Source organism: Phyllobates terribilis, unplaced genomic scaffold (genome assembly GCF_046119375.1).
Source record: "Phyllobates terribilis strain yellow unplaced genomic scaffold, ASM4611937v1 Scaffold_12__6_contigs__length_324123572, whole genome shotgun sequence".
NCBI lineage: Eukaryota > Metazoa > Chordata > Amphibia > Anura > Dendrobatidae > Phyllobates > Phyllobates terribilis.
The window spans coordinates 304311910-304336963 of NW_027362772.1; the positions used below are offsets into that span (position 1 = coordinate 304311910).

At 46.8% G+C, this 25054-nt stretch overlaps 1 protein-coding gene across 7 annotated transcripts in view; it reads left to right on the forward strand.

Annotated features, from left to right (window-relative positions):
* Nucleotides 1-25054, forward strand: part of GRAMD1B (GRAM domain containing 1B) — a 226953-nt gene that overhangs the window by 146155 nt on the left and 55744 nt on the right. For all 7 annotated transcript variants that reach the window (XM_073657302.1, XM_073657303.1, XM_073657310.1 and 4 more), the window contains one exon: nt 19195-19215. In XM_073657302.1, coding sequence (XP_073513403.1) covers nt 19195-19215 — 21 coding nt within the window. The remainder of the gene's footprint in view (nt 1-19194; nt 19216-25054) is intronic.

Genomic DNA, 25054 nt, shown 5'->3' on the forward strand with positions numbered 1-25054 from the left:
CCAAAGCACAGATTTCCACTGGTCTAATGTCCATTCCTTGTGTTCTTTAGCCCCCCTGCTTGTTGCCTGTCCTTAGCAGTGGTTTCCTAGCAGCTATTTTACCATGAAGGCCTGCTGCACAAAGTCTCCTCTTAACAGTTGTTGTAGAGATGTGTCTGCTGCTAGAACTCTGTGTGGCATTGACCTGGTCTCTAATCTGAGCTGCTGTTAACCTGCGATTTCTGAGGCTCGTGACTCGGATAAACTTATTCTCAGAAGCAGAGGTGACTCTTGGTCTTCCTTTCCTGGGGCTGTTCTCATGTGAGCCAGTTTCTTTGTAGCGCTTGATGGTTTTTGCAACTACACTTGGGGACACTTTCAAAGTTTTCCCAATTTTTCGCACTGACTGACCTTCATTTCTTAAAGTAATGATGGCCACTCGTTTTTCTTTACTTAGCTGTTTTTTTCTTGCCATAATACAAATTCTAACAGTCTATTCAGTAGGACTATCAGCTGTGTATCCACCTGACTTCTGCACAACACAACTGATGGTCCCAACCCCATTTATAAGGCAAGTAATCCCACGTATTAAACCTGACAGGCACACCTGTGAAGTGAAAACCATTTGCGGTGACTACCTCTTGAAGCTCTTCAAGAGAATGCCAAGAGTGTGCAAAGCAGTCATCAAAGCAAAAGGTGGCTACTTTGAAGAACCTAGAATATAAGACATATTTTCAGTTGTTTCACACTTTTTTGTTAAGTATATAATTCCACATGTGTTAATTCAAAGTTCTGATGCCTTCAGTGTGAATGTACAATTTTCGAAGTCATGAAAATACAGAAAAATCTTTAAATGAGAAGGTGTGTCCAAACTTTTGGTCTGTACTGTATATATATATATGTACTGCTCAAAAAAATAAAGGGAACACTTAAACAACAGAATATAACTCCAAGTAAATCAAACTTCTGTGAAATCAAACTGTCCACTTAGGAAGCAACACTGATTGACAATCAATTTCACATGCTGTTGTGCAAATGGAATAGACAATAGATGGAAATTATTGGCAATTATCAAGACACCCTCAATAAAGGAGTGGTTCTGCAGGTGGGGACCACAGACCACATCTCAGTACCAATGCTTTCTGGCTGATGTTTTGGTCACTTTTGAATGTTGGTTGTGCTTTCACACTCGTGGTAGCATGAGACGGACTCTACAACCCACAGAAGTTGCTCAGGTAGTGCAGCTCATCTAGGGTGGCACATCAATGCGAGCTGTGGCAAGAAGGTTTGTTGTGTCTGTCAGCGTAGTGTCCAGAGGCTGGAGGCGCTACCAGGAGACAGGCCAGAATACCAAGAGACGTGGAGGGGGCCATAGGAGGGCAACAACCCAGCAGCAGGACCGCTACCTCCGCCTTTGTGCAAGGAGGAACAGGAGGAGCACTGCCAGAGCCCTGCAAAATGACCTCCAGCCGGCCAAAAATCTGCATGTGTCTGCACAAACGGTTAGAAACCGACTCCATGAGGGTGGTATGAGGGTCCGACGTCCACAGATGGGGGTTGTGCTCACAGCCCAACACCGTGCAGGACGCTTAGCATTGGCTACAGAACACCTGTAGTGCCGGCGTCCCTGCCCTCTGCTAGGCAGGGACGCTGTTCCCCTCACCGCTCTGCTCCGTGCCCGGCGTCCCTCTCCCGCTCTGCTGGCAGCGCGCGCTCCTTCCCGGCCACTGTGCTTAGGGCGCGCGCGCGCGCCCTCCCTCCCTCTTAAAGGGGCCGCGCGCGCCGTCCTAAGGAGTCCCCGGCCAATGGCCGGAGGACTTTACCATATATAAGGCACCTCCTCCAAAATGGAGGTGCCCGAGCAATGTTGTTGCACCGTTCTACTCTGCTTCAGCCCTCAGGTCCCGTTGCCAGTTACCTGCCAGTTACCTGCCAGATTCCTGCCAGCTTGCTGTCCTAATCCTGCCTGATTTCCTGTTACCTGCCTGCCTGCCTGAGGTCCGACGGTCTGCCTTACAACTCCGGTCAGTCTGTCTAAGGACCAACTTGCCCGCTCACCTGGGAGCGCACATCAGCTACCTGCCTGCTTGCCTGAGGTCCGACGGTCTGCCTTACAACTCCGGTCAGTCTGTCTATGGACCAGCTTGCCCGCTCACCTGAGAGTGCTTCTCCGCTACCTGCCTGCTTGCCTGCCCGGAGGCTCCGCTGTCACGTGCTGTGACCACCAGCTATTTCAGACTCTTGCCCGCTCACCTGGGAGCGCTTCTCCACTACCTGCCTGCTTGCCTGCCCGGGGGTTCCGCTGTCACGTGCTGGGACCACCAGCTATTCCAGAGACTCTTGCCCGCTCACCTGGGAGCGCTTCTCCGCTACCTGCCTGCTTGCCTACCTGGAGGCTCCGCCGTCACGTGCTGTGACCACCTGCTATTCCAGAGACTCTCGCTTGCTCACCTGGGAGCACACATCCTCCATCTGCCTTGCTAGCCTACCTGGAGGTTCAGCCATCACAGGTCGTACCTACCCTTTACCTAGAGACTGCCCCGGTCACTTGCCGTGACCTCCAGCCCGTTCTTCCAGAGACTGCCCCGGTCACTTGCCGTGACCTCCAGCCCGTTCTTCCAGTGACTGCCCTGATCACTTGCCGTGACCTCCTGCCCGTACACCCAGAGACTGTCCCGGTCACCTGCTGTGACTGCCTGCCTGGTCGCCACCCGCTCCCTTACAAGGACCGCTCCCTTGTATAGTAGCCCAGAGGTTCCGCCTCCCAGACCCGTTACAGTTTGCTCGGGCCATGGAACCCGGTGGCACCCAAGCTCCCTCGCTCTCGGACCTGTGTCATGAACTGTCCCGTCAAAGGTCCCAACAGGAGTCCATCCTGGGTCACCTGCGGAATGTCAATACTCGCCTGGACACTCTGACTGTTCCACCAACAACCTCCGCCAGTGCCATGTCTCGCAATCTGGCAGCTCCGCTGTCCACTAACACCATGATATCCTACCCCGGACCTCGGCTTTCTGCACCTCCTCGCTTCGGAGGCGACTCAGCCCAGGCTCGGGGCTTCATAAATCAGTGCACCCTGCACTTTGAACTATTGTCCCACCAGTTTAACTCCGACCGAGCCAAAATTGCATTCATCATGTCCCATCTCACCGGGGAGGCCCTGGCCTGGCTAAATCCTCTATGGGAGAGAGGAGACCCCCTGGTGTCCAACTTGCCTGTTTTTCTCACGGCCTTCCGGAAAGTCTTCGACGAACCCGGACGGAAGACCTCATCCGCATCATCGTTGCTACGCCTCCGTCAGGAAAGTCTCACCGTGGGCCAATATGCCATACGGTTCCGTACCCTTGCCTCGGAGCTGGCCTGGGATAACGACGCTCTGGTTTCCATCTTCTGGGAGGGTCTGTCCGGCCGTATTAAAGATGAACTTGCCGGTCGGGACATTCCTACCACTCTCGATGACTTAATAACTCTTGCCACCCGGATTGACCTACGGTTCCAGGAGCGTGCCAGAGAGGTCACCCGTGAGAGGAGGTTACCACGTCTAGCTCCTACTTTTCAGAAACTCGTCACTCCTTCTGTCTCTAACCAGGTACACCCTCCTGAGCCTATGCAGGTCGACCAGACCAAGATGGTCAAGACCCGTCAGGACTTACGCCGTGCCGAGGGGACCTGCTTCTACTGTGGCAGTAAGGAGCACCGGATCCGTGCCTGCCCGGAGAGGTCGGGAAACGCCTGTGTCTAGGTTCGCTCAGAGAGGTCCACCTAGACAAGAATAAATCCTCTCCATCCCTGCTGTTGTCAGTTTCAATCGTCTACGGGGAGAACCGTTATTTCGAACTAGCCCAACTGGACTCTGGAGCAGCCGGGAATCTTATTTCACAGTCCCTGGTAGAGAAATACCGCATCCCCACCAAACCTCTGGCTGTACCCTTGTCTGTTGCTGCCGTGGATGGGGGGCTCTTACCACGCCCCATCCAACTCATCACCGAATCCATTACTCTGCAGGTGGGAATGCTGCATTCTGAAAGTATCTCCTTCCATGTTCTGCCTGGACTCTCTCACGCCCTCTTGCTAGGCCTACCTTGGCTCCAGAAACATGCACCCGTTCTTGACTGGCAGACCGGAGAAGTCCTTCGCTGGGGAAAGGGCTGCCATAAGACCTGTCTGGTTCCCGTTCATCCCGTCCGTCCTTCTCCTACCCCAGCTAATCTACCTGGACTTCCGATTCCTTATTGGTCTTATGCTGATGTCTTTAATAAAAAGGAGGCAGAGACACTACCCCCTCATAGACCATACGACTGCCCTATCGACCTGTTACCTGGTACTTCTCCTCCCCGTGGGCGTATTTATCCATTATCCGCTGCTGAGACCCGGTCGATGTCCGAATATATTGAGGAGAATCTGGCCAGGGGATTCATCCGGAAATCTACCTCCCCGGCGGGAGCAGGCTTCTTTTTCGTCAAAAAGAAGGACGGCTCTCTCCGTCCCTGTATAGACTATAGAGGCCTTAACCAGATCACGGTGAAGAATAAGTACCCCCTTCCGCTCATTCCGGAGTTATTTGATCGTCTGAGGGGGGCTAGAATCTTCACCAAACTGGACCTCCGTGGGGCGTACAACCTGGTTCGTATCCGTCAGGGGGATGAATGGAAGACGGCATTCAACACCCGGGACGGCCACTATGAATATCTGGTAATGCCCTTTGGCCTCTGTAACGCTCCTGCCGTCTTTCAAGAGTTGGTCAATGACATCTTCCGGGACCTTCTCTACTCCTGCGTAGTGGTGTACCTGGACGACATCTTGGTCTTCTCTCCGGATCTCCAGACTCACCGGAGGGATGTTCGTCAGGTCCTGCTCAGGCTCAGGCAGAACCATCTCTACGCTAAATATGAGAAGTGCCTCTTTGAGCAGACCTCGCTTCCGTTTCTGGGCTACATTATCTCTCAGACCGGCCTACAAATGGATCCTGAGAAACTGTCTGCCATCGAGAAATGGCCCCGACCAGAGGGGTTGAAGGCTATTCAACGGTTCCTGGGCTTCGCCAACTATTACCGCCTCTTCATCCCGCACTTCTCTTCCCGGACTGCCCCAATTTCCGCGCTCACCCGTAAGGGTACTAATTCCAAAGAGTGGCCGCCCGAAGCAGAGGAGGCCTTTCTTTCCCTAAAACAGGCCTTCTCTTCCGCCCCGGTGCTGCATCGCCCGGACGGCAACAAGCAGTTCTTCCTGGAAGTTGACGCCTCCTCCTCTGGAGCCGGAGCGGTACTTACTCAAAAATCATCTTCCGGGAGAATGGTAACTTGTGGCTTCTTCTCCAAACTCTTCTCCTCTTCTGAGCGCAACTATTCCATAGGAGACCGAGAGTTATTGGCCATCAAGCTGGCGTTGGAGGAGTGGCGTTACCTACTCGAGGGGGCTCTTCATCCGGTAATAATTTACACTGACCACAAGAACTTGGCTTACCTCCAGCATGCCCAGAGACTTAACCCGCGCCAAGCCCGGTGGTCCTTGTTTTTTGCTCGCTTTGATTTTGTTCTTCATTTTCGCCCGGCTGACAAAAACGTCAAAGCAGACGCCTTGTCCCGATCCTTTCTGGTGTCCGATCTCGAGGAAGAACCTAAACATATCATCGATCCCGCCAGAGTAATGCAGGTGGCTCCCGTGAGTCTAAATCGTCTCCCTCCCGGTAAGACGTTTGTTTCAGTACCTGATCGGGAGAAGATCCTACACTGGGGCCATTCGTCTAAACTAGCTGGCCACGCCGGTCAGAAAAAGACCCTCCAGCTTATTGCCCGGCACTATTGGTGGCCTACCCTGCACAAGGACATAATAGACTTTGTTTCTGCCTGTGTGTCCTGCGCCCGCAACAAAGTCCCGAGACATCTGCCAGCCGGACGCCTCCTTCCGCTTCCTGTACCTGCTGCCCCCTGGCAGCATATAGCAATGGACTTTATAACTGATCTCCCCGTCTCTGCCGGTTGTACGGTCATTTGGGTGGTCGCTGACCGCTTTTCCAAGATGGCTCACTTTATTCCCCTGCCAGACCTTCCGTCTGCACCCGAGCTGGCTAAAGACTTTATCCGCCACATCTTCCGTCTTCATGGCCTGCCCCTCCACATTGTGTCGGATCGTGGGGTACAGTTCACCTCACGTTTCTGGAGAGCCACTTGTAAACTACTAGACGTCACCCTGGACTTCTCTTCCGCTTACCACCCACAGTCCAATGGTCAAGTGGAGCGGATCAATCAGAACCTGACCAGTTACCTCCGGCACTTCGTTAATGCCCACCATTCTGACTGGGTGGATCTCCTACCATGGGCCGAGTTCTCTTATAATAATCACGAGAGCGAATCCTCCTCCAAATCCCCGTTTTTTGTAGTCTTTGGTCAGCATCCTCGGATTCCTTTTCCAGTCTCCACCTCTGTGGACAACCCGGCTGCGGAATCTCTCGTTAGCAAATTTTCCTCCATATGGGAGAGTACCCGGTCCGCACTCCTTCTGTCATCCGAGCGTATGAAAAGACACGCTGACAAAAAACGCCTGGATCCTCCACAATTTCATCCAGGAGATAAAGTCTGGCTCTCATCTAAATATGTTCGACTCAAGATACCTTCTTACAAGTTAGGGCCTCGGTTCATCGGTCCTCTGGAGGTCATCAGTCAGATCAACCCGGTGGCCTATAAATTGAAACTCCCGGCCAACTTACGGATCCCTAACTCCTTCCATGTATCTCTCCTCAAACCCGTGGTGCTTAACTCTTTTTCCAAGTCTACAGGTACGCCTCCTGCTCCGGTTTCTGCTGAGGACGAGTTTGAGGTAGAGAACATTCTTGCCACCAAAAGGGTAAGAGGAAAGACCTTTTTTCTGGTAGATTGGAAGGGGTTTGGTCCTGAGGAGAGAACGTGGGAGCCCCGGGAGAACATCCATGCCCCTCTCATCCTAGCTAAATTTCTATCTGGCCTAAAAAAGGGGGGGCCTAAGGGGGGGGGGTACTGTAGTGCCGGCGTCCCTGCCCTCTGCTAGGCAGGGACGCTGTTCCTCTCACCGCTCTGCTCCGTGCCCGGCGTCCCTCTCCCGCTCTGCTGGCAGCGCGCGCTCCTTCCCGGCCACTGTGCTTAGGGCGCGCGCCCTCCCTCCCTCTTAAAGGGGCCGCGCGCGCCGTCCTAAGGAGTCCCCGGCCAATGGCCGGAGGACTTTACCATATATAAGGCACCTCCTCCAAAATGGAGGTGCCCGAGCAATGTTGTTGCACCGTTCTACTCTGCTTCAGCCCTCAGGTCCCGTTGCCAGTTACCTGCCAGTTACCTGCCAGATTCCTGCCAGCTTGCTGTCCTAATCCTGCCTGATTTCCTGTTACCTGCCTGCCTGCCTGAGGTCCGACGGTCTGCCTTACAACTCCGGTCAGTCTGTCTAAGGACCAACTTGCCCGCTCACCTGGGAGCGCACATCAGCTACCTGCCTGCTTGCCTGAGGTCTGACGGTCTGCCTTACAACTCCGGTCAGTCTGTCTATGGACCAGCTTGCCCGCTCACCTGGGAGCGCTTCTCCGCTACCTGCCTGCTTGCCTGCCCGGAGGCTCCGCTGTCACGTGCTGTGACCACCAGCTATTCCAGACTCTTGCCCGCTCACCTGGGAGCGCTTCTCCACTACCTGCCTGCTTGCCTGCCCGGGGGTTCCGCTGTCACGTGCTGGGACCACCAGCTATTCCAGAGACTCTTGCCCGCTCACCTGGGAGCGCTTCTCCGCTACCTGCCTGCTTGCCTACCTGGAGGCTCCGCCGTCACGTGCTGTGACCACCTGCTATTCCAGAGACTCTCGCTTGCTCACCTGGGAGCACACATCCTCCATCTGCCTTGCTAGCCTACCTGGAGGTTCAGCCATCACAGGTCGTACCTACCCTTTACCTAGAGACTGCCCCGGTCACTTGCCGTGACCTCCAGCCCGTTCTTCCAGAGACTGCCCCGGTCACTTGCCGTGACCTCCAGCCCGTTCTTCCAGTGACTGCCCTGATCACTTGCCGTGACCTCCTGCCCGTACACCCAGAGACTGTCCCGGTCACCTGCTGTGACTGCCTGCCTGGTCGCCACCCGCTCCCTTACAAGGACCGCTCCCTTGTATAGTAGCCCAGAGGTTCCGCCTCCCAGACCCGTTACAACACCAGGATTGGCAAAGTCTCCACTGGCACCCTGTGCTCTTCATAGATGAAAGCAGGTTCCCACAAAGCACATGTGACAGACGTGACAGAGTCTGGAGACGCCGTGGAGAGCGATCTGCTGCCTGCAACATCCTTCATCATGACCGGTTTGGCAGTGGGTCAGTAATGGTGTGGGTTGGCATTTCTTTGGAGAACCGCACAGCCCTCCATGTGCTCGCCAGAGATAGCCTGACTACCGTTAGGTACCGAGATGAAATCCTCAGACCCCTTGTGAGACCATATGCTGGTGCGGTTGGTCCTGGGTTCCTCCTAATGCAGGACAATGCCAGACCTCATGTGGCTGGAGTGTGTCAGCAGTTCCTGCAAGATGAAGGCATTGAAGCTATGGACTGGCCCGTCCGTTCCCCAGACCTGAATCTGATTGAATACATCTGGGACATCATGTCTCTCTCCATCCACCAACGTCACGTTGCTCCACAGACTGTCCAGGAGTTGGCAGATGCTTTAGTCCAGGTCTGGGAGGAGATCCCACAGGAGACCATCCGCAACCTCATCAGGAGCATGCCCAGGCGTTGTAGGGAGGTCATACAGGCACGTGGAGGCCACACACAATACTCAGCCTCATCAGGAGCATGCCCAGGCGTTGTAGGGAGGTCATACAGGCACGTGGAGGCCACACACAATACTCAGCCTCATCAGGAGCATGCCCAGGCGTTGTAGGGAGGTCATACAGGCACGTGGAGGCCACACACAATACTCAGCCTCATCAGGAGCATGCCCAGGCGTTGTAGGGAGGTCATACAGGCACGTGGAGGCCACACACAATACTCAGCCTCATCAGGAGCATGCCCAGGCGTTGTAGGGAGGTCATACAGGCACGTGGAGGCCACACACAATACTGAGACTCATTTTGACTTGTTTTAAGGACATTACAGCAAAATTGGATCAGCCTGTAGTGTGTTTTTCCACTTAAATTGTGATGGTGACTCCAAATCCAGGCCTCCATTGGTTAATAAATGTGATTTCCATTGATGATTTTTGTGTGATTTTGTTGTCAGCACATTCAGCTTTCTACAGAACAAAGTATTCAATGAGAATATTTCATTCATTCAGATCTAGGATGTCTTATTTCAGTGTTCCCTTTATTTTTTTGAGATATATATATATTTATATTTATATATATTTATTATACACACACACATATGTATGTATATATGTGTTTGTGTGTATATATACAGTACAGACCAAAAGTTCGGACACACCTTCTCATTTAAAGATTTTTCTGTATTTTCATGACTGTGAAAATTGTACATTCACACTGAAGGCAACAAAACTATGAATTACCACATGTGGAATTATATACTTAACAAAAAAGTGTGAAACAACTGAAAATATGTCTTATATTCTAGGTTCTTCAAAGTAGCCACCTTTTGCTTTGATGACTGCTTTGCACACTCTTGGCATTCTCTTGATGAGCTTCAAGAGGTAGTCACCGGAAATGGTCTTCCAACAATCTTGAAGGAGTTCCCAGAGATGCTTAGCACTTGTTGGCCCTTTTGCCTTCACTCTGCGGTCCAGCTCACCCCAAACCATCTCGATTGGGTTCAGGGCTGGTGACTGTGGAGGCCAGGTCATTTGGAATAGCACCCTATAACTCTCCCTCTTGGTCAAATAGCCCTTACACAGCCTGGAGGTGTGTTTGGGGTCATTGTCCTGTTGAAAAATAAATGATGGTCCAACTAAACGCAAACCAGATGGAATAGCATGCCGCTGCAAGATGCTGTGGTAGCCATGCTGGTTCAGTATGCCTTCAATTTTGAATAAATCCCCAACAGTGTCACCAGCAAAGCCCCCCCACACCATCACACCTCCTCCTCCATGCTTCACGGTGGGAACCAGGCATGTAGAGTCCATCCGTTCACCTTTTCTGCGTCGCACAAAGACACGGTGGTTGCAACCAAAGATCTCAAATTTGGACTCATCAGACCAAAGCACAGATTTCCACTGGTCTAATGTCCATTCCTTGTGTTCTTTAGCCCAAATAAGTCTCTTCTGCTTGTTGCCTGTCCTTTGCAGTGGTTTCCTAGCAGCTATTTTACCATGAAGGCCTGCTGCACAAAGTCTCCTCTTAACAGTTGTTGAAGAGATGTGTCTGCTGCTAGAACTCTGTGTGGCATTGACCTGGTCTCTAATCTGAGCTGCTGTTAACCTGCGATTTTTGAGGCTGGTGACTTGGATAAACTTATCCTCAGAAGTAGAGGTGACTCTTGGTCTTCCTTTCCTGGGGCGGTCCTCATGTGAGCCAGTTTCTTTGTAGCACTTGATGGTTTTTGCATCTGCACTTGGGGACACTTTCAAAGTTTTCCCAATTTTTTGCACTGACTAACCTTCATTTCTTAAAGTAATGATGGCCACTCGTTTTCTTTACTTAGCTGCTTTTTTCTTGCTATAATACAAATTCTAACAGTCTATTCAGTAGGACTATCAGCTGTGTATCCACCTGACTTCTGCACAACACAACTGATGGTCCCAACCCCATTTATAAGGCAAGAAATCCCACTTATTAAACCTGACAGGGCACACCTGTGAAGTGAAAACCATTTCCGGTGACTACCTCTTGAAGCTCATCAAGAGAATGCCAAGAGTGTGCAAAGCAGTCATCAAAGCAAAAGGTGGCTACTTTGAAGAACCTAGAATATAAGACATATTTTCAGTTGTTTCACACTTTTTTGTTAAGTATATAATTCCACATGTGGTAATTCATAGTTTTGATGCCTTCAGTGTGAATGTACAATTTGCAAAGTCATGAAAATATAGAAAAATCTTTAAATGAGAAGGTGTGTCCAAACTTTTGGTCTGTACTGTATATATATATACATATATATATATATATATATACATACATATACACACACACAAGGTGGTCCAAAAGTAGGTGGACAGAAAGTGTAATAAGGTTATGAAGGGGGAGATTTATCAAACATGGTGTACAGTGATTATGTGGAGTGATGAAGCTTCTTTCACATTATCCGGCCATATTAACAGACATAATTGTATTTAATTCCACTGGAGAGGATCTGCAAGGAAGAGGCAGAGGATCCCCAAATCCAGGTGTGAAAAACTTGTTGCATCATTCCCAAGAAGACTCATGGCTGTACTAGCTCAAAAGGGGGCTTCTACTCAATACTGAGCAAAGGGTCTGAATACTTATGACCATGTGATATTTCAGTTTTTCTTTTTTAATAAATTTACAAAAATTTCTACATTTCTGTTTTTCTCAGTCAAGATGGGGTGCAGAGTGTACTTTAATGAGAAAAAAATGAACTTTTTAGAATTTACCAAATGGCTGCAATGAAACAAAGAATGAAAAATTTAAAGGGGTCTGAATACTTTCCGTACCCACTGTGTGTGTGTATGTGTGTATGTATATGTATATGTATATATATATATATATATATATATATATATATATATATATATATATATATATATATATATATATATATACACTTATTTTTTTATATAAAGGAAATGTGTCATCTTTAACTTTAGCTCTTTTACATTTAATCTTCAACTTGCTTAACAGTTCACAATAACAGTAATTTTGACCAGGGTGCCCGAACTTTTACTTGCCACTGTAGGTTTCTAAACTAAAGCAATAAAATAAAAAAATAGATTAAAGACAACAGGCTATAAAGAAAGAAATATTAAAGAATCTTACAAAAAAAGTCGTGAAAAAAACCTCAGACAGAACTCTTGACTGGAAAGAAAACAAATCAGGAGATAAAATAAAAAATGCTAATTTGCCCACTTTCAGCAAACCTTACAGTCTTCAGTTGAATAGCATTTCACGGCACCTGTTTTACATCAAGATGGTATTTTTAAAAAAAATTCTCAATGAAAGTTAGATTTGTAGCTAGAAAAGGACTTTCCTTAAGAAACTAATTGTCACACAGTTTATATGAACATAAAATAGAAAAAAAAAACTAAATGGTTGTCTCGAAAAGGTTTTTAGTTGTGGAAATAATAAATGCAATTCATGACAATTTTCCAAACAGAAAAAATCCACCATACGCCAAAATAAAGAATGTAATATTAATATTTCTTAGCAATTGTGATACACATAACGTTATGTATTGTACAGAATGCACTATTTGGAACTTACATTATATAGCCTGTACAATAAGAAAACAAAAAAAAGCTTTGTGGAACACATTTATGATATAAATAAAGCTAATGATACATATTCTGGTGCGGCAAAGCTCTTTGAAGACGTATATAAAAGTATTACAAATTTTATTTTCTATTAAAAAAAAGTGAGCTGTCCTGAAAGATGGAGAAATTGGCAAAAAAACAACTTTTTAATAAGAGAGAAGTATTGTATCCTAATTATGAACACCGAATGGATTGAATGTCAGCGGTGATGCAATGTATATTTATTAGATACTTAATTCATAATAGCATTGTAACATATATTTATATAATAATTATGTTGATATCTGTGTTTTGTTTGGTTACATGATTAGTTAATGAGTTTTAAATAGGTTACCCTATGTAGCAAGGATATCTCTATGACTAAGGACAAGGTTAACACCAGAAATGTGTCAGATATTTTCACATTTGGACACGAGTAACATTTTAATGGAATAATCAATAAAGAAGACTACGATTAAATCATCTGTGGATGTGCCGGCTCCATTCTTCTCTTTTTGCCTATAAAACCTACACACTAGTAAGGCTATGCTTTTTGTTGTGGTTTTTCCATATGCATTTGATGCAGAAAATACACAGCATTTTACTGTATCAGCAAAGCGATGAGATTTCTGAAATCTCATTCACACGTTGCTTATTTTCTCCTTGCTGATTTGGTGCAGATTGAAATGTGCAGCATATCAAGTCTTGCATCAAGTTTCACCCATAGTAATGAGTGGGGAAAAAAATACAAAGCAAAAAATCTGCGTATTTTACGCAGCGGTTTTCCTGCCAACACATCACAATTTGCAGCAGAATTTTCTGCTGTAAATCCTATACTTGTGCACATACCCTAAGAGCATATACACATGCGGCAGGTTTGCTGCAGAAATCCATGTGCATGAGCTTTGTCTAGTGGCAGGACGTATATATTCGTCTCCTGTCATTTTACAAGCGAAGTGCTGATTAATAGACACAAGTTCTTTTGCAGATTACTGCGTTAGAAAAAGAAATATATCTTTGGGATAAGCGCCCTCTAGTGCTTTTGGTACTAGATGTGCAGAGTCTGCTAGTTGTATCTTGTGCAGTTTCCATGGCTGGTGGTAGTAAGATTCTGCTGCAATGATGGCAAAACTCGTCATTACCTTGTATCTGATATCACAGTCAGGAGAGGATCGAATACTCACCCTGGAGTTATCTCATGAGCCCCCCAGCTGCACAAGTCTATGGGATGTAGATTAGCGGTCACATTTATGATAGACCCCTTACTAGTTCCCAGGAGTTATAGTTCTGTGTTTTTGAGCAAGTACTTTCAATCCCCTTCTGCCAACCTCACCACTTTTTTTTTCTTTTTTTACAATTTTTAATGAGCAAGATTTTGTGGCATCGGCAGCCCAACAAATCTATAATTTAAACCGGAAACTGTGAGCTGCGAGCCGCCAGAGATTTTAAATTTCACAGACTGTCCAAGATGCACCAAGTTTGGTAATGGTCATGTTTGGTGTGGGAATGTTTTCACTTGTGTTTCCTCCATTTGATAATTTACCTAAACCTAATAATTCCATTTCATTGTGTTGTACCGTCCTTCCTTTGGGGGTGGTATGCCTGCCGTCTTGGAGTTATAATTGGCTCAGATCTTGTTTGTATATCTAGTCACTCACTGCCTCACAGCTCCTCCTCATCTCTGTCTAACAATCCTCTGCACTGTGCTGCACCACCCTACATCTCCTCCTCACCTCTATCTACCACCCTACCCATCCTGTCCACAGTGCTGCTCCTCCCTACATCTCCTTTTCATCTTTGTTTGCCACCGTACCGTCCTCTCCACAGTGCTGCACCGCTCTACATCTCCTCCACATCTGTCTACCACCTACTCGTCCTTTCCACAGTGCTGCACCGCCCTACATGTCCTCCACATCTGTCTACCACCTACTCGTCCTTTCCACAGTGCTGCACCGCTCTACATCTCCTCCACATCTGTCTACCACCTACTCGTCCTTTCCACAGTGCTGCACCGCCCTACATGTCCTCCACATCTGTCTACCATCTACCTGCCCTCTCCACAGTGCTGCACCGCCCTGTTTCTCCTCCACATCTGTCTACCACATACCCATCCTCTCCACAGTGCTGCACCGCCCTACATCTCCTCCTCACCTCTGTCTACCACCCTACCTGTCCTCTCCACAGTGCTGCACCGCCCTACATCTCCTCCTCCCTCTGTCTACCACCCTACCTGTCCTCTCCACAGTGCTGCACCGCCCTACATCTCCTCCTCACCTCTGTCTGCCACCTACCCATCCTGTCCACAGTGCTGCACCGCCCTATGTCTCCTCTTCATCTCTGTCTACCACCCTACCTGTCCTCTCCACAGTGCTGCACCGCCCTACATCTCCTCCTCATCTCTGTCTACCACCCTACCTGTCCTCTCCACAGTGCTGCACCGCCCTACATGTCCTCCACATCTGTCTACCACCTACTCGTCCTTTCCACAGTGCTGCACCGCTCTACATCTCCTCCACATCTGTCTACCACCTACTCGTCCTTTCCACAGTGCTGCACCGCCCTACATGTCCTCCACATCTGTCTACCATCTACCTGCCCTCTCCACAGTGCTGCACCGCCCTGTTTCTCCTCCACATCTGTCTACCACATACCCATCCTCTCCACAGTGCTGCACCGCCCTACATCTCCTCCTCACCCCTGTCTACCACCCTACTGTCTTCTCCACAGTGCTTCACCACCCACCTCCGTCATCGGTCTACCACCCTACAAATGCGCTATGTTCTGCCAATAACCCAACACTAACGCACTCCTTCCTCTAAATCTTTTCTCGTGCTGCCCCAGCTCCCTGGAAAATGCTACCCCCCACATTCTCAATATATGCAGTGTCAGGGCTGTTCCCTTAGCTTGATGCTCCATGCGAGTGCAGAACATTACAGCTAATGGTCCTTTCTTATAGTAGCCTAATTGATACAAATACATGTTGTGCTGTTTGTCGCCTAGGAAAGCTGAATGAATAGACGGGTTTCATAGATTGAGGTGCGCACTCTTCCTGCCTCTTTCCGCCGTCACTGTACATACACACATGCACAGCTGCCTGTCAATCACCTCCCTGGCGCTGTCCATGCGTTACTTGGTCAAAAATTCATCTAGATGCCAGCAATGTAATACTGTGTTTTCCCACCTGGAAATCCCGCTGTTTTTCAGGTGGGGAAAAAAAACCCCTCACTATTCAGCTGAAGGCACCAGTGTGGGAGTGATTGTCATCTAACAAGTAGGAGACACTAATGTGTGGGGTATAGTGTTTTTGTCCACCAGAGGGCGCACTAACACTACACAGGAGTGGAGCCGGAGGTGTTGGGATCGGATACACATTGCACAGCCGTTATATCCCTTCATCTTCCTGGTCCTGCCATTTTATATGATTTATATATTTGGCAATGTTGCGAATATTTGAAAATACAGATAGTAAAAATGCACTTTTTATTTTTTTTTAAATTTAAACATCCTTGAACTTTCATTCTTTTGTTGCTGGTGAGCACCATGGTAATTACCGCCTGAGGAACAAGAACCCCATGGTGCAGTGCGTGGTGTCTGGAAATAGCTGCGCTCAGCCATTTTTGATCAGATTGTCAGCCTTAAGTAAATGGTTTTCTATTTCTGGATATATGTCTCCCCCACTTCCCAAGATATTAACCCTACTGTGACCATTGGTTGTCCAGTGAATCTCTACATTTCCATTGACTTCTGTGACCGAGTCTGATCCACATACACGGCTCGGGGTCTCTCTGCCTGCTGTCACTAGAAAGATTGGTGGAAAGTGAAATAAATGAGAATTTCTACAAGTGAGAAGAACCCAGAATGGCGGGGTCACTGGCTGCAGGACCCCAAACAAATCTATATGTCTGCCCCCCCTGACGTCCGTTTACATTATTGTATATGGCACACGGGGAAGACCACAGCACCACTTACTGGTGAACCCTGTAATTACACCACACACGACCTGTTATATGGCTGCTCTGACAGATTCTGTGATAAGTTACTAATGGCTGATAAATTATTATATTTCCCTTTCCCCAGAAATATAAAAAAAAAAAACGGAAACTCTTAAGGTATTACTTATAGAAACAAATAACCTCCAAGAACCAGGAGGCGCTGAATAATAAAAAAATCTTTATTCTTGATGGATGGCTGATTTATACACATCAGACAGAAGATTGAAACTACTAACCAGTAATATAACATTGATTATCAGGTGACAATGGATGAGATGTATCAGACAGTGACTGGTCAGACTGTTCTGGAGGATTAGAGGAGTCTTCTATTTTCAAAGAACCCCTCTCCCCCTGCTGCAATATTTTTGAGCTTTACTCCCCCTCCCCAAGTTTAGTGCTGAGTCTTCACAGCTGCTTCCAGTGTCTGTTATTGTCTGCAGTGCTGATGTCATGTCGACAGCGCTGCAGCCAGTCAGTGAAGTCAGGGGCTCTGGGCGGCTTGTATCGTCAACTCAGGCTGTCTAGCTCTGTTATTGGCTGCAGCATGACATCAGCGCTGCAGACAATAACAGCTCAGTCCCGACCTGGGGGATACAGTAACGCTATTTTCTTTTTACGACTGATAATGTATACATACATCATATGTTGTGTTCCTGACTTTGATGCGGGCTCTGGCGCTGAGCCCCACATCTTTTTTCCCACACATGACAGCTGATTTAATCAGTCATTAAGTTCCTTTAACAGCTGCGAGTGGAGTGTTATTCCACCTTCGGCTGTTAACCAGTTAAATCTAAGCTTGAACAATGGGCAGCGACTAAAAGAATGGTATTTAACAGGGAGAAATGCAAGTTTCTACATCTGGGCAAGAAAAACGTAAATGACATAGACAAAGTGGGAGGAATAGAACTAAGCAACAGCACGTGTGCAAAAGACTTGGGTATACTAATAGATCACAGACTGCATGAGTCAACAGTGTGATGCAGCAGCAGAAAAGGCAAACACAGTTCTGGGATGTATTAAGAGACGCATAGAGTCTAGATCACGTGAAATAATTATCCTCCTCTACTTCTCCTTGGTCAGACCTCATCTGGATACTGTGTCCAGTTCTGGCCACCACATTTAAAAAAAAAAACTGGAGCAAGTTCAGGGAAGAGCTACCAGGATGGTGAGCGGACTGCAAACTATGTCCTACGAGGAACGGTTAAAGGATCTGGGAATGTTTAGCTTACAAAAAAACAAAAGGCTAAGAGGAAACTTAATAGCTGTCTACAAATATCTGAAATGATGTCAGTGTAGAAGGATCATCCTTATTCTCATTTGCACATGGAAACACGAGAAGCAATGGGAAGAAACTGAAAGGGAGAAGATACAGATTAGATATTAGAAAAAAACTTTTTGACAGTGAAGGTGATCAATGAGTGGAACAGGCGGCCACGAGAGGTGGCGAGTTCTCCTTCAATGGAAGTCTTCACACAAAGGCTGGACAGACATCTGTCTGAGATGGTTTAGTGAATCTTGCATTGAGCCGGGAGTTGGACACGATGACCCTGGAGGTCCCTTCCAACTCTAACATTCTAGAATTCTATGAAATCCTGCTGTCAATCTCTAGCAGCAGGATGTAACATGCACCGGGCCGGAAGCTTTGGTGCCCCTGCCACTTCATCGGCGGCCGTCTCCGATGGGTTGTTATGACAGCTGGGTGTCTACAGAAGACTTCTGTGTATGTCACTGTGAATCTCCTCGTGGCCGGCGTTCATAGATCGTGATTTCTGCTATACATAGCAGTGCTGATGCCCTGCTATGTGTAGCACAAGTGATCAGACGATTGCAGCTTCAAATCCCCTAAGGGGACTATTTTATATAAAGAAAAAAAGTAAAAAAAAAAATATAGAAATATGGAAAAGAAAACAAAAAGTTCAAATCAACCCCCTTTTGCCCCATTGAAAATAAAACAATAATAATAAAAAAAAATTGCACGTTTGGTATCGCTGCGTTTAGAAATGTCTCCCCCTATTAAAAAAAAAAAGCAAAAAAACAATAAAGATAATTTGAAATGTCCAATCTATCAAAATGTAAAGTTAATCTGATTAGTAAACGGTGTAAAGACAAAAGGGGTTGAAATTCCAGAATTATGGTTTTTGGCATTCAGCAGACAGGGGGTTTCCCAAACTTAAAAAAAAACCCTTTGAGAAGGAAAATGAGCAAGGATCTGACAAAAAGCAAACAAGCACTTTTACGAGTGATTTTTCAAGACATGGGTCCAAACAAGAAAATCCAGAAAATTTAAGAAAAAAAAAAAACATTTGAAATCAAACGTTCATTCGACAATTACTAAAAAAAAGAATTCCAGATAAGTAGAATAATTCACCCCGATATTCAGATTTATAGAGAAATTCATACCAGTATCTGAAAATGGACAAAGACACGAAAAACCAGTAGTGGTATGGGTCTAAATGGAGAGGTATACACTAAATCACTCTTAGGAGCCCTGTCCGCATCTCCAAAACTGAAGGTCTTCTGGGGTTTACTGACATATCCCGGATCTTGTAAGGTGTTGAAGCGATGATGTCTTTTTTTTGGGGGGTCATCTGACTGTTAAGGCTTGTGCCAGCCATACCTCTCTACATGATATACAATGAGTGTTTGTATATATGTATATATATATAATTTCAGTATGGCATGCACTGGGTGCCAGGATGCAGAAGATGGCGGGTGCTGCAGATTTCCACTCAGGAACATTCATTCTTGCGGTGATAATATATCATGTGATATCTTTCTATGTGACCTAGTTTTTCTTTATTCCTCGTTTAACCCTTTTTTTTTTGCTATGGTGAATGATCATATAGAAGTAACCTCTTTTCTTTCTCCTTGCAGAAGAGCCAGAGCTGGTACAATGTGAGTATACCTCGATTTTCCATGTCTGATTATTATGTGCATGTGTAGATGTGTCTTGATTTTCCTGACTTGCTCGTGTGAAATGAATGAATTGCAATGCACACTTACTTGCAAGTGCTGCCCTCTGCGGGCCATAGGGCAGTATTGCTCCTCTCAGCAGTTGAAACAATCTTGGAACAAATTGATATTTATACAGTTACAATGAATGGTTGAGAAATTGGAAAGCTTGTCCACAGTGCAGCCAAAATTGGAAATGTAGAAATGATGTGGACAAATGAGGTGATGGTGCAACATGTCAGAATATCATGACCTAGACTGCTGCTCCCCGTCCTGACATTTGTGTTCATGAATGCAGATGATCTATGTGTTATGTAGAATTCTGTGTTGTCTTATGACTATGTATCCTATTTTAACACTCAACTTTTGACTTATTAATATTTTGCAAGCTCATAAATTGCCTGCAGATAGTGGAGGTCCAGGTCCCGAGACTTCCACCAAACACTCAAAAGACCTCTGAGTGGTGTGCAGCTCAGTAAGCAGAAGCAAAGTCTGGAGGAGTACGGATCTCTTAAAAAGTCATTACTGTTGAATCCACACTTTGTTGTGCATGCACCCTCAGCGTCCCGAGGTATGCGTCCATCCCCCCCCCCCCATGCCCCCAAGTATGCGCCGCATGCCGGGTGTGCGCTCCCCCCATGCCCCCAAGTATGCGCCGCATGCCGGGTGTGTGCTCCCCCAGTCCCTCAGGTGTGAGCCCCACCCCTCCCAGGTGTGCGCTCCCGAGCTGCGCGCTCCTGCCCCCCCCCCAGAGGTGTGCACACCCCTCCCAGGTGTGCGCTCCCGAGCTGCGCGCTCCTGCCCCCCCCCAGAGGTGTGCACACCCCTCCCAGGTGTGCGCTCCCGAGCTGCGCGCTCCTGCCCCCCCCACAGATGTGTGCACACCCCTCCCAGGTGTGCGCTCCCGAGCTGCGCGCTCCTGCCCCCCCCCCCAGAGGTGTGCACACCCCTCCCAGGTGTGCGCTCCCGAGCTGCGCGCTCCTGCCCCGCCCCCAGAGGTGTGCACCCCCCTCCCAGGTGTGCGCTCCCGAGCTGCGCGCTCCTGCCCCCCCCCAGAGGTGTGCACACCCCTCCCAGGTGTGCGCTCCCGAGCTGCGTGCTCCTGCCCCCCCCCCCCAGAGGTGTGCACACCCCTCCCAGGTGTGCGCTCCCGAGCTGCGCGCTCCTGCCCCCCCCCCCAGAGGTGTGCACACCCCTCCCAGGTGTGCGCTCCTGAGCTGCGCGCTCCTGCCCCCCCCAGAGGTGTGCACACCCCTCCCAGGTGTGCGCTCCCTTCTCCCAAGCTGTGCACTTCTCAGAGGTCTTTTGAGTCTTCCTTACTTTGTGAGTATTTTTTAATCTTCTGGATCCCTCACTAGTTTTCTGATGTATTGATAGAATATGTGTGACAAATACGTGTCTCACGGTCACACACACACCTTCATCAGGCTGTGTGCCCACGATGCGTTTTTGGTACCTTTTTTGGTGCGTATTTGCAACGCGTAAATGCTCCAGAAACGCATTGCATACCTTATCCCATGACTTGGTCAGGATTTTTTCTGCGCGGATTTTACTCGCAGAAAAAAATACGGACATGACCAATTCTTGTGCGTTCTGCATGCGTATTTGCCTATACAATGCATTGGAAAAACGCATGGGAAAACCGCATGCGTTTTTCTGCCAAGGAGATGCAGAAACGCTCAGGAAAATTTCTGCTTCATTTCTGCATCGTGGGCACTAAGCCTCATAGTATGTGACTGGCTGCAGCTATCTGTTTCTTTTCACTCAATTTTGCATTCACCTTTCACTTTTAGTGTAAATTGAGCAAAATGACCCAGTCCACACGTCCCGGATATACAATAAAAGTCATTATAAGCTCCTACCAAACCTCGAGCCAGTGCCACAGTGGTTACCAGTTCATTAGATCAACGAGATGTTTGTGAAGTGACAGTGAGGTGATTAGGGGAATATCCATGACTATTACATCGGTAATTGCTCTTTTATCTACTACACTGATTCCTCTTTCTGGATGAGGATGTGTGTGTTGTATCTTTTTAGTATCAAGCTTTAAACTTAACTCTACATCTTCAAATGACAAATCCTAAGTTTATAAACCAAAATCCAGTTCATTCACGAGTGAGAGTAACATTTCTGGCTAAACCGGCTCCTGTCACACTTTAGCCACATGTCAGTGGCTTTGTTTGAAGCCCCAAAAAAAAACAGATTCAAGCGTATCCCCCTAAGAGGGCCATTGACTTTAATGACTGGGCCATTGACTGTTTCAGGCGGGCACAAAAAACGCAGTCGACCACGTTTTTGTGTCTTTTGGAAAAAGATGGACACTGACGAAAGTGAGATCAATCAGAACACAAAGTGACTCCCATCTGCTTCATCAAAGTCAATGGTCTTGTTGGCGGTTAATGAATCCCATTTTTCAGGACTTCAGATGGAAACCACAGTGAAGCCACTGATGTGGCTAAAACATGATGTGAACATAGTCTTAGAGTTTATTGTCCTTTATTAGGAAATTGACTTTCTTGTTACGAATTACAATCAGATGGTTTATCTTTTTCGTTAGTCATCAATAAATGCACATAGTCTTGACTGTAGACAGTTAGGTCCAGAAATATTTGGACATTGACACAAGTTTTGGCATTTTAGCGGTTTACCGAAACATTTTCAAGATACAGTTCTATAATAAATATGGGTTTAACGTGCAGACTCTCAGCTTTAATTTGAAGGGATTCACATCCTAATTGGAGGAAGGGTTTAGGAATTACAGCTATTTAATATGCCTCTACTTAAAGGGACCAAAAGTAATTGGACAATTATCTCAAAAGCTCTTTAATGGGCTGCATGGCCTATTCCCTCGTTAATCCATTATCAGTTAAGCAGGTAAAAGGTCTGGAGCTGATTCCAGGTACGGCATTTGCATTTGGAAGCTGTTGCTATTAACCCACAACATGCGGTCAAAGAAGTTCTCAATGGAAAAGAAACAGACCATCATTAAGCTGAAAAAAAGAAGAAATCCATCAGAGAAGGAGCAGAAATGTTAGGATTGGCCAAATCAACAGTTTGGTACATTCTGCAAAAAAAAATAGCGCACTGGTGAGCTTGGGAGCTCAAAAAGGCCTGGATGTCCATAGAAGACAACAGTGGTGATGATCACAGAATCTTGTCCATGGTGAAAAAAAACCCTTCACAACATCCACCCAAGTGAAGACTACGCCCCAGGAAATCGGTGTCTCAGTATCTAAGTCCACCATAAAGAGAAGACGTCATGAGAACAAATACAGAGGGTTCACCACAAGGTACAAACCATTAATCAGCTTGAAAAATAGAAAGGCCAATTTAGACTTTGCCAAAAAAAACATCTAAAGAACCTGCCCTGTTCTGGAAAAGAAAAACTAAGATCAACCTGTACTAGAATGATGGGAGTAAGAAAGTCTGGTGAAGGCTTGGAACGGCTCCTGGTCCTCGGCACCTCCTCTGTAACACACGGTTCAGACGTTTTGATGGCGCGTACATACATGGCTCCCAATGGCATCGGTCACTGGTAGTTATTGATGGTGTGACTGACCGCAGAAGCAGCAGAGTGAATTCTGACCTGTACGGGGCGATACTTTCTGCTCAGATTCAAAAAAATGCAGCAAGGTTGATAAGACGGCTCTTCACAGTATAGATGAACAATAGCCCAAAACATTGACTTTTGGGACTGCTGTCTCCAATAGGTGGCGTTAGCGTTCAAGTCCTCTTCCTCTCTGAAAAGACAATTTGCATATTTAATTTCCCAGAGGAGAAAGCATGGTGAATAAGTCTCCTCACTCTGACATGCCAGGCTTGACATGTCACTTTCCACAAGGCGAAACGTTACCCCTTAGACTGTAGAAAAATGGTCGTAATTCCTAAACGTTTCATTGGATATTGTTGTTCAACCCCTTTAATTAAACCTGAAAGTCTACACTTCAATTGCATCTCGGTTGTTTCATTATATATAAAAAATAGTTGCCTGCAGAGCTGAAATCACAAAGATTCGGTCACTGTCCAAATATTTCTGGACCTAACTGTATATCTGTATATATCTATCTCAGTGATTTGTGTACAGACCGAAGACTTCAGTGTATATAGCCTCTATAAACCCAGATCCCCAGGTCTTTGTTACCTTTGTAACAAGAAATTTCTGATTAGTAGTTTCAAAATAAAACCTAACAACGGAAATGTAATCAGTTAGTTATAAAAAAAAAAAAAAAGCCTGATAACGAGTGTGGGCGACAGACAATAAATGCTGACAGCACCGACGTCTCTGTGATTATCAGAGAATAGATAAGGATTGTGTTGGTGGATGACACATCGGGGATATCCCAGGGAAACGCTCCACCTTTTTAGGTTTCCAGCATTGTGTGTTGTTTATTTATTATTGGAAACTATCCCCATTATTGTAAAAAACATAAAACGCATTCCCCATTCCCCACTATCCCCATTATTGTAAAAAACATAAAACGCATTCCCCATTCCCCACTATCCCCATTATTGTAAAAAACATAAAACGCATTCCCCATTCCCCACTATCCCCATTATTGTAAAAAACATAAAACGCATTCCCCATTCCCCACTATCCCCATTATTGTAAAAAACATAAAACGCACTACATATAATGTAGGGAACTAGTCTGATATCACACACAGACTAACGACACACAAATTATAAAGGCACAACTGGAAAGTGTACATACCACACAATAAGTGAAACGCAACTATAAAAAACGTTAAAAAAACAAAACAAAACCTCAACAACCACAAAAATTAACACACAGGAATTAAAGTGGGCATTTCAACAAATTTTTCATGTTGAACTCAGCACATGACGTAATAGTGGGTGCACCTCTCCATGGTGAACATATTTGCAATTAAAGTATTCTGCACCTAAACAGTCTTTTTTTTTTTTAAAGTCCAAGTGGGCATTACCAGAGAGATTTCACTGGGGGCTTGTACTTCTCCTTATTTCTGACGAAGACGTGAGACATGACCCCACCATAGCTTAGAACATACTCTGTGTGAGACATGTATTGACAGTCTGCGATGATCACTGCAGTAATGACGTGCTGGAGCATAGCAGACCCGAGTGTGATTAACTGACTGCTGCCAAAAGGTGAGGCTCATTACAAACACTACTAGTAGCTCAAATGAGCTTGAGGGCTCATGCAGACGCCCGTGCGCATGAGTCCAAAACAGACTTTGGACTGGCCGTGACTCTCCCGACCTAAGCGTCACAGCTTCATATATTTCTATGAGGTTGTCACTCTCAGGTTGGGACACCGCCAGCCAGAACGTGCATTAGCTGTCCATACTGAGACCTATTTGCAAAGATGTTTGTATGAGCCTTTCTTGGCAAAACCAAATACACATTTGTGTTGTGCTGCCAACTGTGCTTCTCGTCCCTACCCCCCATACTGACTGATGAAAGCTGTTAATCACACTCAGGTCTGCTGTGCTCTGGCACATGTTATCACTCTGCAGTGAGGAGAGAAGACAGTGTCATGGTGTCTCACACTGAGCTTGTTCTAACCTACTGTAGGGCATGTCCTTTTTCCCCTTGTGTGTGAATGCCTGCTTATGATTGGCAGATCTGGCAAAACTATAAGAGGAGAGCTGTGTTTGTAATGAGACTGGACTTTGGCAGCACTGTCCCTCCCCCCACACTGACTACCAGAGATGAGAGCTGAAAGCTGTCAGTTAATCACACTCAGGTCTGCTGTACTCCAGCACATGTCATTACTCTGCAGTGAAGAGAGCAGACTGACCGT